This window comes from Pezoporus wallicus, unplaced genomic scaffold (genome assembly GCF_028554395.1).
Source record: "Pezoporus wallicus isolate ANWC-B61680 ecotype Strahan unplaced genomic scaffold, APGP_CSIRO_Pwel_v1 scaffold_2584, whole genome shotgun sequence".
Lineage (NCBI taxonomy): Eukaryota > Metazoa > Chordata > Aves > Psittaciformes > Psittacidae > Pezoporus > Pezoporus wallicus.
The window spans coordinates 1,996,218-2,010,092 of NW_026642851.1; the positions used below are offsets into that span (position 1 = coordinate 1,996,218).

The 13,875-nt window shown below is 39.9% G+C and overlaps 1 protein-coding gene across 1 annotated transcript in view; it reads right to left on the reverse strand.

Moving 5' to 3' along the window:
- Positions 1–12,450, reverse strand: part of CASD1 (CAS1 domain containing 1) — a 29,508-nt gene extending 17,058 nt beyond the window's left edge. Inside the window, exons 1-4 of the mRNA XM_057432620.1 lie at positions 12,170–12,450; positions 3,936–4,032; positions 3,132–3,252; positions 1,592–1,636 (exon numbers count right to left, since the gene is read on the reverse strand). Of these exons, the coding sequence (XP_057288603.1) occupies positions 1,592–1,636; positions 3,132–3,252; positions 3,936–4,032; positions 12,170–12,302 (396 nt within the window). The 5' untranslated portion in view covers positions 12,303–12,450. The remainder of the gene's footprint in view (positions 1–1,591; positions 1,637–3,131; positions 3,253–3,935; positions 4,033–12,169) is intronic.
- Between the last annotated feature and the right edge of the window lie 1,425 nt (positions 12,451–13,875).

Sequence of the window (13,875 nt, forward strand, 5' to 3'; positions counted from 1 at the left end):
GGGCTGTCCTTGGACTTCTAACATGATCAGGGATAAAATCAAGCTCACAGCTATAACTTATTTGTTAGAACTTCCTTTTGCTCAATTTTGCACAGTTTTTACTAACAGGTTTTCTTTGTTCCAGAACTTACTATAATTGACAGCATGAAATAATAATTTTTGAACAGAAAGGAAACCTAACAATTTACTTTACACTTCAGAAATTATCAGCTGACATTTTTCAGACGTCAGGAGTAGTGCCCAACTTTCACCTAGAAGGACAGGCAAAACTGAACTCTCCACTTGCTCCCAGTGATTTTCGCTTTTCTTGGTCAACTATTTTCCACATTTAGATTACTGGGTCACAGCCACTAGGATTGTGAAAATTCAGCTACCATACCAATAATGTCAACAGCAATACAGTATCAAAACAAGGAAGCAGCAGACTAGGAATATATTCTTAACTATACAGACATCTCCCAAAAGCCCAAGCCTGACAAACTCAAATCTTGGTGGTTAGATACCTGCCAAGGCTTAAGGAGCTCTGAAGATGTAGTTATGTGTCAGCCTAAGCCAACATAAATCACACTGCCTCAGCCCCTTTGTCCTGGTTTGTGTTCTGCTCTCTCTGTTCTAGCATTCAGATAACCATATGATGAGACACATCAGACCTGACCTAAAAAGAAACCTATTAGGTAAGTTTTTGGCTGAATTGCTTCCTAAAACAGCAGACTCCACACCTGTACCAGGGCTAGTCACATCACGAACACAGAAGCATGCTCTGAAGGGCAGCAGTGGGACAGCAGGCCTAAATTGCAATGAACTCACACCCTAAAATGTTATTTTGTACCCTAAATCTTGACCACATACACAAACAGGTACTGAAAGCTCACTTGCAGACAACTCAGCAAATACACTGCTTCTTTGGTTTTCATGAACAGAGAATGAGTTGTCTCCAGGGCATAAACAAAAACATGACCAGCAGAATCCCCGCGCAGCTGACAGCTGTCATGGGAAGCAAAGAAAGCTATTGAGGACACCGGTTTCATTGCCAAGCAGAGAACAGAATCCTTCATAAAACCTACCCTCAAGTACTCTGTTTGTTTTCTTTTTTAAAATATCCACATTATAATAAACATTGTGGTTATTTCTCCATGTAAAAATAGTGGAAGGAATACTTGTTGGGATAGCACAGAGAACTCAATAGCAGTTACGACAATTAACACTCCAAGTAAGTTAGGCCCAGATACATATTCTTACAGCAGTGGAAGAGTAAACTTCCCGGCAAAAGCTATTCTTGGGAAGGCCAAATTATACTATCTGACAAAAAGAAAAATCAGAAATGCTTCCAGGACTTACGCCCAAATCTAAAACAGAATCGAAGTACTGAAAGCCAAAGTCTCTCGAACCATCTTATTCAAAATATAATATGTTAAGATACTCTCTGATATATTTTGTGGAAAATTTATAGTGTTGATGGTCTAGAGCTTCTTTTGACTTTTACAGCACTTGCGGAAAATTGAAAGATCCAGCTCTGACTGTAACTTGGAATACATTGTATGAAATAATAATATGATGATGACTTGCAATTTCACACTAGATAAAAACTTACCACTTTAATTGAAGCAGATTTATCTTCAAATGGGATATTTCCATGCTGCCAAAAAACCCAAAACAATAAAACCAAAGTGAGACAAACTCTTGGAACGGAAAAAAAAATATTTACATTTGTATGTTAAATTGCTCTCACCCGGAGGTTTATTTATCCTCAGCAGAAAGGATTTTTCTTGTATAAACTTGTCAGTATACTCATGAAAAATATTTATGTTACTTTCTTGATAAAACAAGGTACTCGAGTGAAGGTTACTTTTCCTGTAAGAAATCTATCCAACAAAGTCTGAAAGGTTTTCTATTCACTTTGTTAAAAAGGCATGAAATATTGATCTACACTTAGCCTCTCAAAATGAGAAAAAGACTTTTTTTTTCTCTTTCTTTTCTTACACTGCCTTTCCTCTAGCCTTCCTTTTCAGCTGCCCAACTTCTTTACACAAAACAATCAACACAGTTTTAATTAAAAAATAAAATCATTTCAGGCAGAAATAAAGTCTGGAATGCATTATTAAATTTGCTGAGTGTTATTGTAAGAAATCAGAAAGGAAGCAGTCAGATGCTGCATATATATTTGTCCTTTAAAGTATTACTAAAATACAATACTAGTTTCAGTCCTGATCCAAAAGAACAAGTGCATTTCTCTTCCACAAACTGAGATCTTGATTTCCTAAATATTTGACAAAAGATATGCCTCAACTCAAAATCCATTATAGCACTCCATCATCTCACCATCACTTTTGGGCAGCAGCTGTGACCTAACCAACAGATGAGGAACATCAAACATCCTGTTTTGACCGTAAGTGACTGCATGCTGTCTGTTGGAGAAGGCACCAGCTTGCACTTCTAAATGACAGAATTACTAAATGACAAATCTGATGTGCAGTTAAAAGTGAACTGTGTCTTTTCCCTCACATATGTACTTAGATCTATGAAGGCATACGCCTAAGCATGATACAGCAACAGAAATCAATTTCTGTTCAACACATGATACAGCTAAATCCTTTCTTACTGCTTCCACCAAACAAACTTACATTCTTCACCTTATAAAATTCAGACAGCTCTTCAGCAGTGATTAAAAGGAAGGTAAGACCAGAAGTTTTTTTTAGTTTCAGCTTCAAGTTAGATCTGGAAATCTGTCATTGCCCTAAGGATTTTTAGGAACAGATTAGATCAGCAATTCACTGACATTTAAAATGACAAATGATAACCCACGAATTACTACTATTTAAAAACACACAAAGGAGCAATCTTTTTTTCATCAAGAAGCCAAATAGGAAGCGCAAGTTGCTATGGGACAAGTCAGCTTCATTAATTTATTCCCACACTGCCACAAATTTTCACTCAAGCTTCCTAGTTCACTTATCTGTACCCAAACAATTACCTTGGTCTAATCTTGCTCTCCTCCAAAAGGCCTTTTTGAGGTTCTTCTTCCTGATGGCTAGGCCAGCAAATGGTATAATTTCCCGTTTGCTTTTTTTTTAATTCAGAGGTAATTTAGGAAGGCAGAAACAAAGACATCATCAAAACAACGATTGCCTCACCTTATTTCCTTCTTCTTTGACTTGAGGATTTATGAGTTTGATAAATGAATAGAACAGCTGTCGAATTCTAGAATCTCCTATAAACACAACATGTTTGTCTATGAGGCAATTTTTTGCTTCACTGTAAAACAAAATAGCAACATTCATGTTACAGGAAATTTATATTTTAGGAAAAAGTCTTTAGAAAATCTACAAAGCAATACAGATAATTCTAAGCATTATATCCAGCTCTAAGGAATTGTAAATCTTTTTTTTAAAGCATGCTGAATTAATAAAAAGTTTAGCACAATTTGCACACAAATGAAAATGAACTCTCCTGCTAACAGGCAAAAAATAAAGCAAGCTTTTCTATTCTGTGGTGCTACAAACACAGCAGTTTCCAAATGGCAATAAAAGCATAATTCTAAAAAATAAAAGTCTCTTACTAGTAGGTGAAAAAAAAGTGAATGGTGATTTTATTTAGGATTTTTTCACTCATGACTCTACACATAAAATCAGCATTTTTCCTTTCAGCAATCTGAAAGTGACACATGAAGCTATGCAGGCTCTCCATAACATGTATCAGTACTAATATCACCAACATTTACTTGAATTCTTATATAAAAATCTAACTATGGTAAACACTGTAGACACAGAGGTAATCTACAAGGAAAAAGACTTCCTTCTGACAAATGCTGCACATTTTCCAAAGCCTAGAGAATCAGCTATAAAGAGAAAAATATATGACACTGCGATCACTACAGCTGCAGTCAAACAGTGACTCTTCTTTCCAAGCAGAAAACCTGAAGACATGAGTTTTCTTACCTGTTCTTATACTTATGCATCATACAACTGTGGGGTTGCCATACTTTTTCTCCAAGAAATCTCCCACTGGACAGAAGATACTCACACGTATCACCACCTTTAAAACATTAAGATCAGATTTCAGACACATGAAAGTTAAAACATAGCCCCATTGCCATTAAAAGCAATCATAATTTGTCAATATTTGAACCACAGGACTTGAAACAATCAATAGCAGCAATAAAACCAAACTCATTGTAAAAACTTCTTGCACAAGTTTCTGCAAATTCTGCCTTCTCACTTATCATACCACACTTCTCTGTAAATCATGTTTCTATCCACAAAGGTTAATGATCCCATTTCTGTTGTCAGAAAGATGTGGTGACCTAGAACGGCATTTCCAACAACAGGTGCCAATCCACTGTGTTATCTACTATCCAGAATACACTAATATGAAATCAAAGAATACAATAATTCAATATCCTAATCTTCTACACTGAATCACCATATACAGACAGCATCTTTTACAGAACATGAATGTCAATGTGAGATTTGCAAGAAAGTCTATCTCCTTGTTCAAGACATAGCAGTCACGTCAAAAGAGGTGACATTACATGCTGGGTTGATAAGCATAACAAAACCCATTTATACCAGAACTTGCTGATCATTCTCAACTGCAGGTACCTTTTCTAGTCAAGAAGTTTTACACTAATTAGGATTAATCACTTTACAGGTGGTGATGTTCCAGGTCATTTTAAGTTCATATAAATAAAATACTTCAGTTATGATATCAGGGACTGTTATCTCCCAGCAAACTCCATGTCAGATTCTGTTGCCTTATAACTGAACACAGCTGAACATGGTTCACTGCAAGAGAAGTTGCCCACCAACATTTTTGTCATACTTGTCATTTCAGACAAACAGAGGAACGGTTGTGAATGAAATGGCAGGTACCTGTGCTAGCTTGTTCAGGAACAATATATCACAGGCCACAACACTTTCTGTGAAACCTTGACTTCCTTAAACTCGACTAAGAGCTGCTCTTTTACTCCACCAAAACTTGCACTAATCCTAAAGAACAGGGCGTTTTCCACCTGCTCTTTTCAGGGCTGCTGAAAGCCACATACTGTAATGAGACAGAATTTCTGCTTCAATTACTATGAGGAAATCTGAAGTATTATCTAGAACTGTAAATTAGACGAGGTGAACAGAATGAGATGCAAGTACCCTGAGGTCTGCAGAAATGAGAATTTACAAGGTACTGCTGCCTCTACCGAGACCCAGGCTCACAGTCCTCAAAGATCCTCAAAGATCAGTACAACCATAAAAAGCTTTTAGTAAAAAGAGAAAGAGCCATGGCATCACTTCCCTTGCGCTGAAACAAAGGCTTCCACAAGACCACAGTCAAATCTATCAATAAATAAAGAAATAAAAAGTGCATCAGGTAAAGAGAGACCTTGTGTAACATTCTGATAAGAAAATATATCCTAAGTTATGGTCCTAAGATCACAGTGAAAGCTAGTTAATTATTACAGGCACTGAAGCAACTCTTCTTTTTGGTTGCTTGGTTTTCAGATTTTTTGAGTTGGACATAAGATAATTGGGAAAATTACTTATTTCCATAGTTTTCCAAAGTGTCCCTGCCCATGGCAGTAGGTTTGGAACTAGAAGGGCTTTAAGGACCCCTCCAACCCAACCCATTCTATGACACAGAAGCGCAGATAATGTGCTTTCCTCTCTGAAACTCCTCCTACCTGTTTTCATAAAAATCTGAAAAAAAGCGATGTACAACAGACTGTATTGTAACTGTCACTCCTTGGCTCATTTTTCCACCCAAACCCAGCAGTAGAAACACGATCAAGTTATTGTTTACAATGATTTAAGGCTACTCATTCCAAAATGCAACTTTAACAACCAAACTTGCTTTCTCTCCTGGAACTTCAATTACTTTTCACTGCTGTTGCATTGTGACTTCTAAAAGAGCTGGAATAACATGAAGAATTGCAACAGTCTTGAAAAAGGCCACAACTCTGGGCTTGGGTTGGCTGGCTGTGAACAACCCACACGACATACTCCTAATATGCAAGATAAACTGTTTTTCATTAAAATTGTCATCCTTTACTCCTGTTTTTGGAGGCAGATTTTGACACATGGAAGAAAAATCTGTTAAAAAATTCAAATAAAATATATATACATACTGATAAACTCCTATTTTTATCATCAGTAAGAGTCTACTAATCACCCCAGGGCAGTTCAGGAATTCTCTCAAATTGGCTGGTAACGTCTCAAGCAAATGCTTGAGATACCACAAATCAGATCAACACTTCCTTCCTAATTGCAATGCACATGTACTGTCCATGTCAAACTGATTAGCTGCTACACAGCAGCAATGAGATGTGGCAAATGGCCAGATGCAGAAGGCTGCTTGGTTCTGAACATTTAAAGAAGCTCTCATGGAAGTATGCTGAGACCACAGATGAAAGGTGAACTCCAGGGCTTTCCAGAAAGGTAGTCTCTGTAACTCTCCGGTTTTTCAACCAGCATAGGTTACTCCAGGTCAGCAACATCATTTTCTTTTTCCAGTCTGTGCCTGTTTCATTATTCAGTTAAGTGCGATTTCTGAACAGATTACAGATCTTCCAGAAGAGTCTTTCAATGCCTTTCTGCTCTTCTTGCAACTACTGCTACTTAGAAGAAAGCTGCTGAGACTGCTGCCAAGATTTCTGCAGAAATAATGCAGAACACAGCAGATGACATGGAAAGCGAACTCTTTATCTACTTTTTAAATATGTTGGCATTGCTCAGCTATGCTGGACAGGCATCTTTCTAGTAGAAATAATAAATTCAAAATTACCATATTTTCCTTTATTCTTAATTTCAAATAAAATCCTTTTTCTATACTCTGGCTTTCAAGCAACATAATTTCCTCAATTCTCAAACATACACACTTATGTCAAGTATCATTCTGAGCAAGTTGCATAAAAATCAAATTGTCAGAAATAATAAAAAGCATCAAACTCATTTTGCTTGTGATCAGATTACGAGAATTGGTGATTTACAATTATTACAGCTACTGCTACAAAGCCCTCCACCATGCAGATGATGAAAAGTAATGTAAGAGTGAACTATGTAAAAGAAAATCCTCTACTAACTCGAATCCCTCTGAAATCCATTAATTTGCTGAGGAAGATGCATAACAAAGTAAGAACAGTCATGCATGGTCAGACCATGACCTAGGTCATTCTAGCCTGATATTCTGCCTTCAACAGGGGCCAAAAGCAGATGCCTGGGGACTAGTAAGAGGGCAAGTAAACATTAAGTTCTTGTCTAATATTCTTCCATGTTCAATTCAGCGACTTCCTGAGCTGGATGTGGTTTCTCATATTTTGCAGAACCTTCCACATATTTTTTCTGACAAAGTCATGCAGTCTTCTCTTTGATTTTTTAGCTTCTGCAGCATTCTCCTATGAGAGGTTTTCATACCCACAGCTGCTGCTTGAAGAATCACTTACCTTTAAATATGGTTTCTCCTAGATTTACTTGGTACACCCTAGTTCTTCTGTACAAAAACAGTTCACACTCACATCTATCATTTTTAGATCACTATCAATCCTTCCTCAATCAAGTTTTCAAAACTGAAGAATCTTAGTTTACTAATTTTTCGTAGGAGAGCATGTTCCGTATCTTGAGTTCATAACCCAAGCTTGGAAGCTCTGCACTCCATGGCACTCCCATTGTGATTACCAAGAAATAAAACAATCCTCCATTCTACAATATGTTTAAGGAAATAACATTCCAAATACCACATACTGTATACATTGTAAACATAAAGGTATTACTTTAGGCCAAGGAATTATACCTTCTTTCCCAACTCCAGCTACTGGGTATCTCACTATTTCCCTGAGCAATACCAGAAAGCTCCTGAAACTCATCAGGAGCATTACTGATGTCTGATATCTTAAGTCTTTTGTCTTTCTTTAAACATAATAGTAAAAGGTTCGGGTTTTTTGGTTTTTTTTTTTTTTTTTTTTCTGGGGGGGGGCAACGAGGGAGGAAAGTAAAACAAGACTGAAACAGCAGCCAAGACAGTAAACTGGAGGTTGCAAGTAAGAGTGCTTCCAGAAAAGCCCAAGTCTTATTTAGGAGATGAAATACACAGCAGCCAAAGAATCACCCTCATTTTAATATACCACTCCTTCTTCTTAATCCTTAATGAGATCTTAAAAGAAGATAAAAGGAAAAAAAACAAACTACCACAACAAAACACGAGGAAAAGAAATCTATTCTATACACAAGTGCTATTCTATACACAAAACACAGAACATTCTTTTTAAGTTCTCTCTTAATGCTTTGTGTAAATAATCCTAACAACATATTACGCTTTATTTTCATCACTTTACACGTAGATACATTGTGATATAGTTACATAAAGTCCATATTTCCTCTAATTTTATTATGCTCATTATTCTATCATTCTTCAAAATCGTGGGTTTCCACTGAAATTCTGAAATCTCAATCTCTCCGTTCAATGGGAGAACAGACTATGCTTCACAATGCTTTCTCTAAAAGGCATACACTATTTTGAAGAAATGGTGATTCAATTGTTCCTTATTTTTCAAAATAAAAATGTAGTTTTAAACAGGATATATCACTGCTGATTTTAAGAATGTAAAATTTAAAAAAAAACCACTTATTTCCAGCAGGGTTTAAGACTTCTGAAACATGATAACTGAAATACGCACAGCACTAACTTCACTGGATAGCTTATAAACATTTAGTCCACTTAACTCCCCACTGAGTATGCAGTTTAAAGGCAGTCTTTAATGTCTCCTAATTAAAGTTTTGCAAAGCATGTAGGTGACCCTTAAATATGATAGTCCCCCTGAACATGAATTTGACCTTCCACTACCCCAGTTCAAGATTTCTTTATACAAGTAACTTTTACACACGCAAGTTTTACTGGGAAGTGCACTAACCCATTCCCATCTACAATATGTATTTGCATGACTGAGGCAAAAATTAGCTGAAACTTTTATATGTGAAGACAATCGGACAAAACAAAGGAGTTCTAATTAAAGTCTCAATCATCCAAAAGCTCCCAAAGGAAGCCAAGACAAAACCAACCACTTTATAAAACATATGCATATTCTAAACACTGATGCCTTTGAACTTTTCAATATTGCAGTTGGAGAAGAAAAATAGATGGCAATCTGGAATTCTAAACTGAGTGAGATAAACTAGGCAAACTACCAAAAAGTTAAATCATCCAATTGCCACTGTTTGAAACCTTATAAGTACAGATATTCTGAAAACATAGAACATCAATACTCTCACTCTTATCCAGGGACAGTAAGAAAAAAGAAAAGGTATGAAAGCAGCAGCCTCTATGTGCCTTTATCACTCCCAGAATGTCTTCCTCGCAAAAAACCAAACCCCAAAACAACAAAGAAAAACAACACCCTCAAACCAAATAAAACAATCAAAACCCAAACCCCACAAAATTTTAAAAGTAAGTGTTCTCACTCATGTAGTCTTTGCATACCCATGCTTGTCCCACAGAAAGAAGGATTCACTGATGAACCTTCTTCACATGTACCATTCTCTGTCTGGTTATATATGTTCTCTGTGGCTTTTTACTTCTGGCTGAACTGTCCAAGGGAAAAACTGCAGTAAGACAGGCTAGAACATCATCAATGTGCTTCTGTGGTATAAGCCTGATTTTGTAAATAATAAAAAACATGAGATAACAGAGTATTTTGACTTAATACATTATTTTTCTGCAAAGACAGCTGTGGTCTTTGCCACCTTTTATATGCCTTACTAGACACCAGGATCTTGTATGTGGCTTTAGACATGCCTAACTCTACGAATGACATGTCCATTTTCAATCCCATTTTCTCCATTATTCAAGCAGTTGCTGTTTCAACTAATGAAAAATTTCAGTTATCAGGTTTAAAGATCCAGGTTTTGGTGGGAGGGGAAAACCCCCCACATCCCACAAAATAGATTTCAGCCCTTTTTGTTCATCTGCAGCTCTCTTTCATTTCATCCAGATTCCGGGACATCTGTGAAGGAGAGACAGTACTCACATGGGTGGTTAATTCATTGTTAAATTTCTTGTTTGCCCCACTGTGGCAGAACATATGTTCAGGCAAGAGAGTCTGTCTTGTCTGCTCTCCTATTCCTGACAGCAGCTAAGGACAGATATTCAAAGACAAAGCACAAAAGCATGACAAATAGAGAGCAATTCATTCCCTAGAATGGCCGGGCTTTCATAGCCTGGCAACTTCGAGCCACAAGTGCAGCACATTTACATCCCCATCTCATCCACACTCTGCAAATCAGAATAACCCTTTCCATGGTATTTTTGGTATAAAATCTTGGCAACATGTTTCAAAATGCCTTGCATGCGGTGTGGGGGGGGGAGGGGGTAAACAGTGGTTTCTTCTGATCATTTTAAATGTATTGCATGCTAATTTAATTTTCAGTTGATACTCTCTGTGTTATGACACAATCACTATGAATTCACCTTCCCCCAATAATTCATAATATTTGAAATCTTCTGGTTTTTTTTTTGTATAATTGCCAAAAATACACTAACATTTACTGAATTTCAGATGTTTGAGGTCACTGAAGGGTTGTAGAATGATCTCTCAAACACCTCTGCTTTTTTGTTTCCTGAAAACTTTTGCCTGCTATAAATGCCCCACCCTCCTTTTCTAAACCATTTGTCTTCTGAATGTTATTCAAAGCAGCCGAAGATGGTAACTGTATTCACTCCCACTCTGTCTTATCTTTTAAAGGGTTACAGGAAAGCCTCACCGTTACTCTTAATAGCTTATAGAAACTAAAAGCCTTACGTAAAGGAACTTGTTGAAAGCTTTGTGAAAATTCATATATACCATATCATCTTACATAAAGGCCTGCTGATTCTCAGTTTTGCAATTTGTGACTCACCCCTCTCATTAAATCTCCCACAATATATATCATTTATTTATATTATGGCTTCATTGTAATCTGCTTGATGTGGTAGTCCCTACTTTCTTACACCGGTGTTGCAATCCCTCTTTAAAAAGAATCACACTTGCCACCCTTCTTCCATCTAGTTTTGCCACTGTTTGTGCCTTATGGAATACAGCACAACAGGCAAATTCAATTACTTCATGCTTGAGCTCCTCTAGAATTCAGTGAACGCTTCCTTATCTTGCAACTTAGCACTAGTCAGTTTATCAGACTTACTGACATGCCAGCCAGGGGTGAATCTAGAGAACTGTATCCATAAAGATCCCTACCCCCTTTCCCATTTCCACAATAAATCTCTGCAGCCTTATCTTCTGTGAACTCTGGCAGCAAGTGTTAGAACACCAGCTGTCCTACAGTAAACACATCTGCAGTGATCTGTCTTTGGACCAACTTTTTGATTTACCCAAAAAGACATACCGCATTTTTTAGCGTGAATCGGAACTAAGCAAGAAAGTATTTCCTTTAAGCAGTTCCACTGCATTTACAGATCATGGCAAGGTTCACAGCCTCAGGGACAAAACAACCCGAATGAAGAGGCATAGCAAAGCTCCCCGCACGCCTGTTACTGACATGCGCCCATATGCAGCCCTGACACGTTCTCCAGCTGTGGTCACCAGATCGCGGTTACTGGCTTGTCCACAACCAATAGTAACACATGAAACCAAACAACTCTTTTATTTTGCTTCATATACCAAAGAGTCTGGATTTGGTTATGAACGGTTCAAACAGCAAAATACGATATACCGAGCCTTACACCAATTTTAATCCTTGATTGCCATGTCAAGGCCGTTAACCATCCTGTAGGGAAACAAGTGACAGGGAAGAAGTCACCCCCTGGCCGCCGGCGAGGCCCCCGGTATAGGGCTACGCTCACAGCCAGAGCTCCGCGCCACCACAGACCCCGCCAGTCATGCACGCCCGACGGGAAGCGCCGCAGGCTGGGCCCGGAGGAGGGGGCACTGCTCCCCTCCCGCCGCTGGTTCCCCGCCGCCACCGCTCCCAGGCTCGCCTCCCGCAGCAGCCGCACCAAGCCGCACCCCCCGCAGCAGCCCGCAGGGGCAGGGGTACGAGCGTCCGCCCCACCGCCCCTCGGCTCCGCTACGGCTACCCTGGGCGGGCGAGGGACCGCCGTCCTGCCTGCACGGCCGCGGTCCCCGGGCTCCACCTGGGCTCCGCCTCCCGCTGCCCGCCAGCCGCGGCCCCCCGCGGAGCGCCCGCCGCCGCCCCCTCACCTCGGTAGCGGCGGGAGGCAGCGTGGCAGGCGGTGAGGAGCAGGACGGCGCCCAGCGCCAGCACCTTGGCGCTCCTCACGCTGAAGTAGTAGTTGATCTCCCGCTTGCCCCCGGTGTAGGCCAGCGCCGCCATCTTGGTTCCTCCATGACAACAGTGTGCGATGGAACGGGCGGGCGCTGCGGGGCAGCACTGGGTCCCCGCTGGCGGCTAAGGCAGACCCCGCCGCTACTGCCAGCTGCCACCGTCCGCGCCGGAGCGGCTGACAGCAGCCCGACGCCTGGCTGCCGGGGCGGAGCCGCCGCCCGCCTCCTGGCGCCGCTTCTTTCCCTCGCCCTCCAGCGGGCGGCCCCAGCGCTGAGCTTCCCGCCCCGCGGCGGAGCGCCCCGGGCCAGCGGCTGAGGGGCGGCGGCGAAAGGGGCATCTTACCGGCCCCCGGCAGCTCTCTTCTCGCCGGGGTCCATTGGGACTGGGCTCCATAAGGAGTATCGGGGTGAGGGGTTGTTCCTGACCCGGTACGTGACTGCTGGCACCGGGCAGTGCTGGCTTTCCTCCCAGCGATGCTGAAATATTACCGAAGGGAAATCCTGTTCCTCCACAGGGAGTTACTCGAGTCGTAACTGGGGAAAGGTGCAGGGCAGCAAATCTGCTCTCCGCGACGTGCTCCTCATGGTGAGAAGCTGCCCATCTGACCCGCCGGGCCTGGAGCAGGGCAGGTGTCCACACTAATCACACTGCCATAAAATAAGGTGACCGTATATAAACCGTATATACACAGACATAAAACTCAAAAAAGGTGTTCAGTGTGTATTCGCATAAACATGGGAAACAAGCAGCGAGCAGTCGTCTCTGGTTTTTATTTCACCATCCTTCAATTTCCTTGTCATCCAGAAAACGCTGTTCTGAATGTTCTGCGAATCACTGAATTTGATTATTCATTGAATAATACATGAAAAAATAAACATGGGGAAAAGAAGTGAAACTTTTGAAACAAAACAAGGAAGTTTAAACACTACAGGCAAAGTTTTATTTTCAAATATCTGAAAACCATAAGAACTTAAGGTATTATGCAAACGCAACGTAATGTACACACAAAATCTGAGTTCTTCTATTATGTGCGGTTACTAAATATTCCATTTATATCCCATTTCCACCCAACCAATGTTTTCACTATCATCCGACATACAGCCTGTATTTCTTTCTATTCAGTTCAGTCTTTTAATTAATTCACTTTCTCAGCAATGTTTCTAAATAATAAAAACACTTTGCAGTGTTAAAGTGTTCAGGTTTATTCTTTCAGGGAGAGAAGGGAGAAAGGTACCAGGTAAACTCCCAAGTGCCCAGATTTGTAGTTACTGGATCGGTTTTTTTTGAATTTCAAATTCAAATTTTTCAAAACTAACTTTGGTTCAAAAACCAAAACAACAACAAAACCAACAGAACACCACCCCCTCCCCCTCCATCTGGTCCTAGTATGGATTCTTTTACCCCATAAATGAAAAATTCACATTCATGGCTTATTTTTTGGTCACACATCATTCAAAAAGTCAGGAATTTTCAAAGCCTTCTTACTGTGAACAAACTTTATTATTTGCTAAAATATTCCTGTTAGTGCTTAGCTTGCTTTGTCCTCATTTCACATGTGTTCAAGGAACAGCTGCAAGTTTTTACACTTTAAGAAGCAACTTAAATATTAACAGCTTCTCAA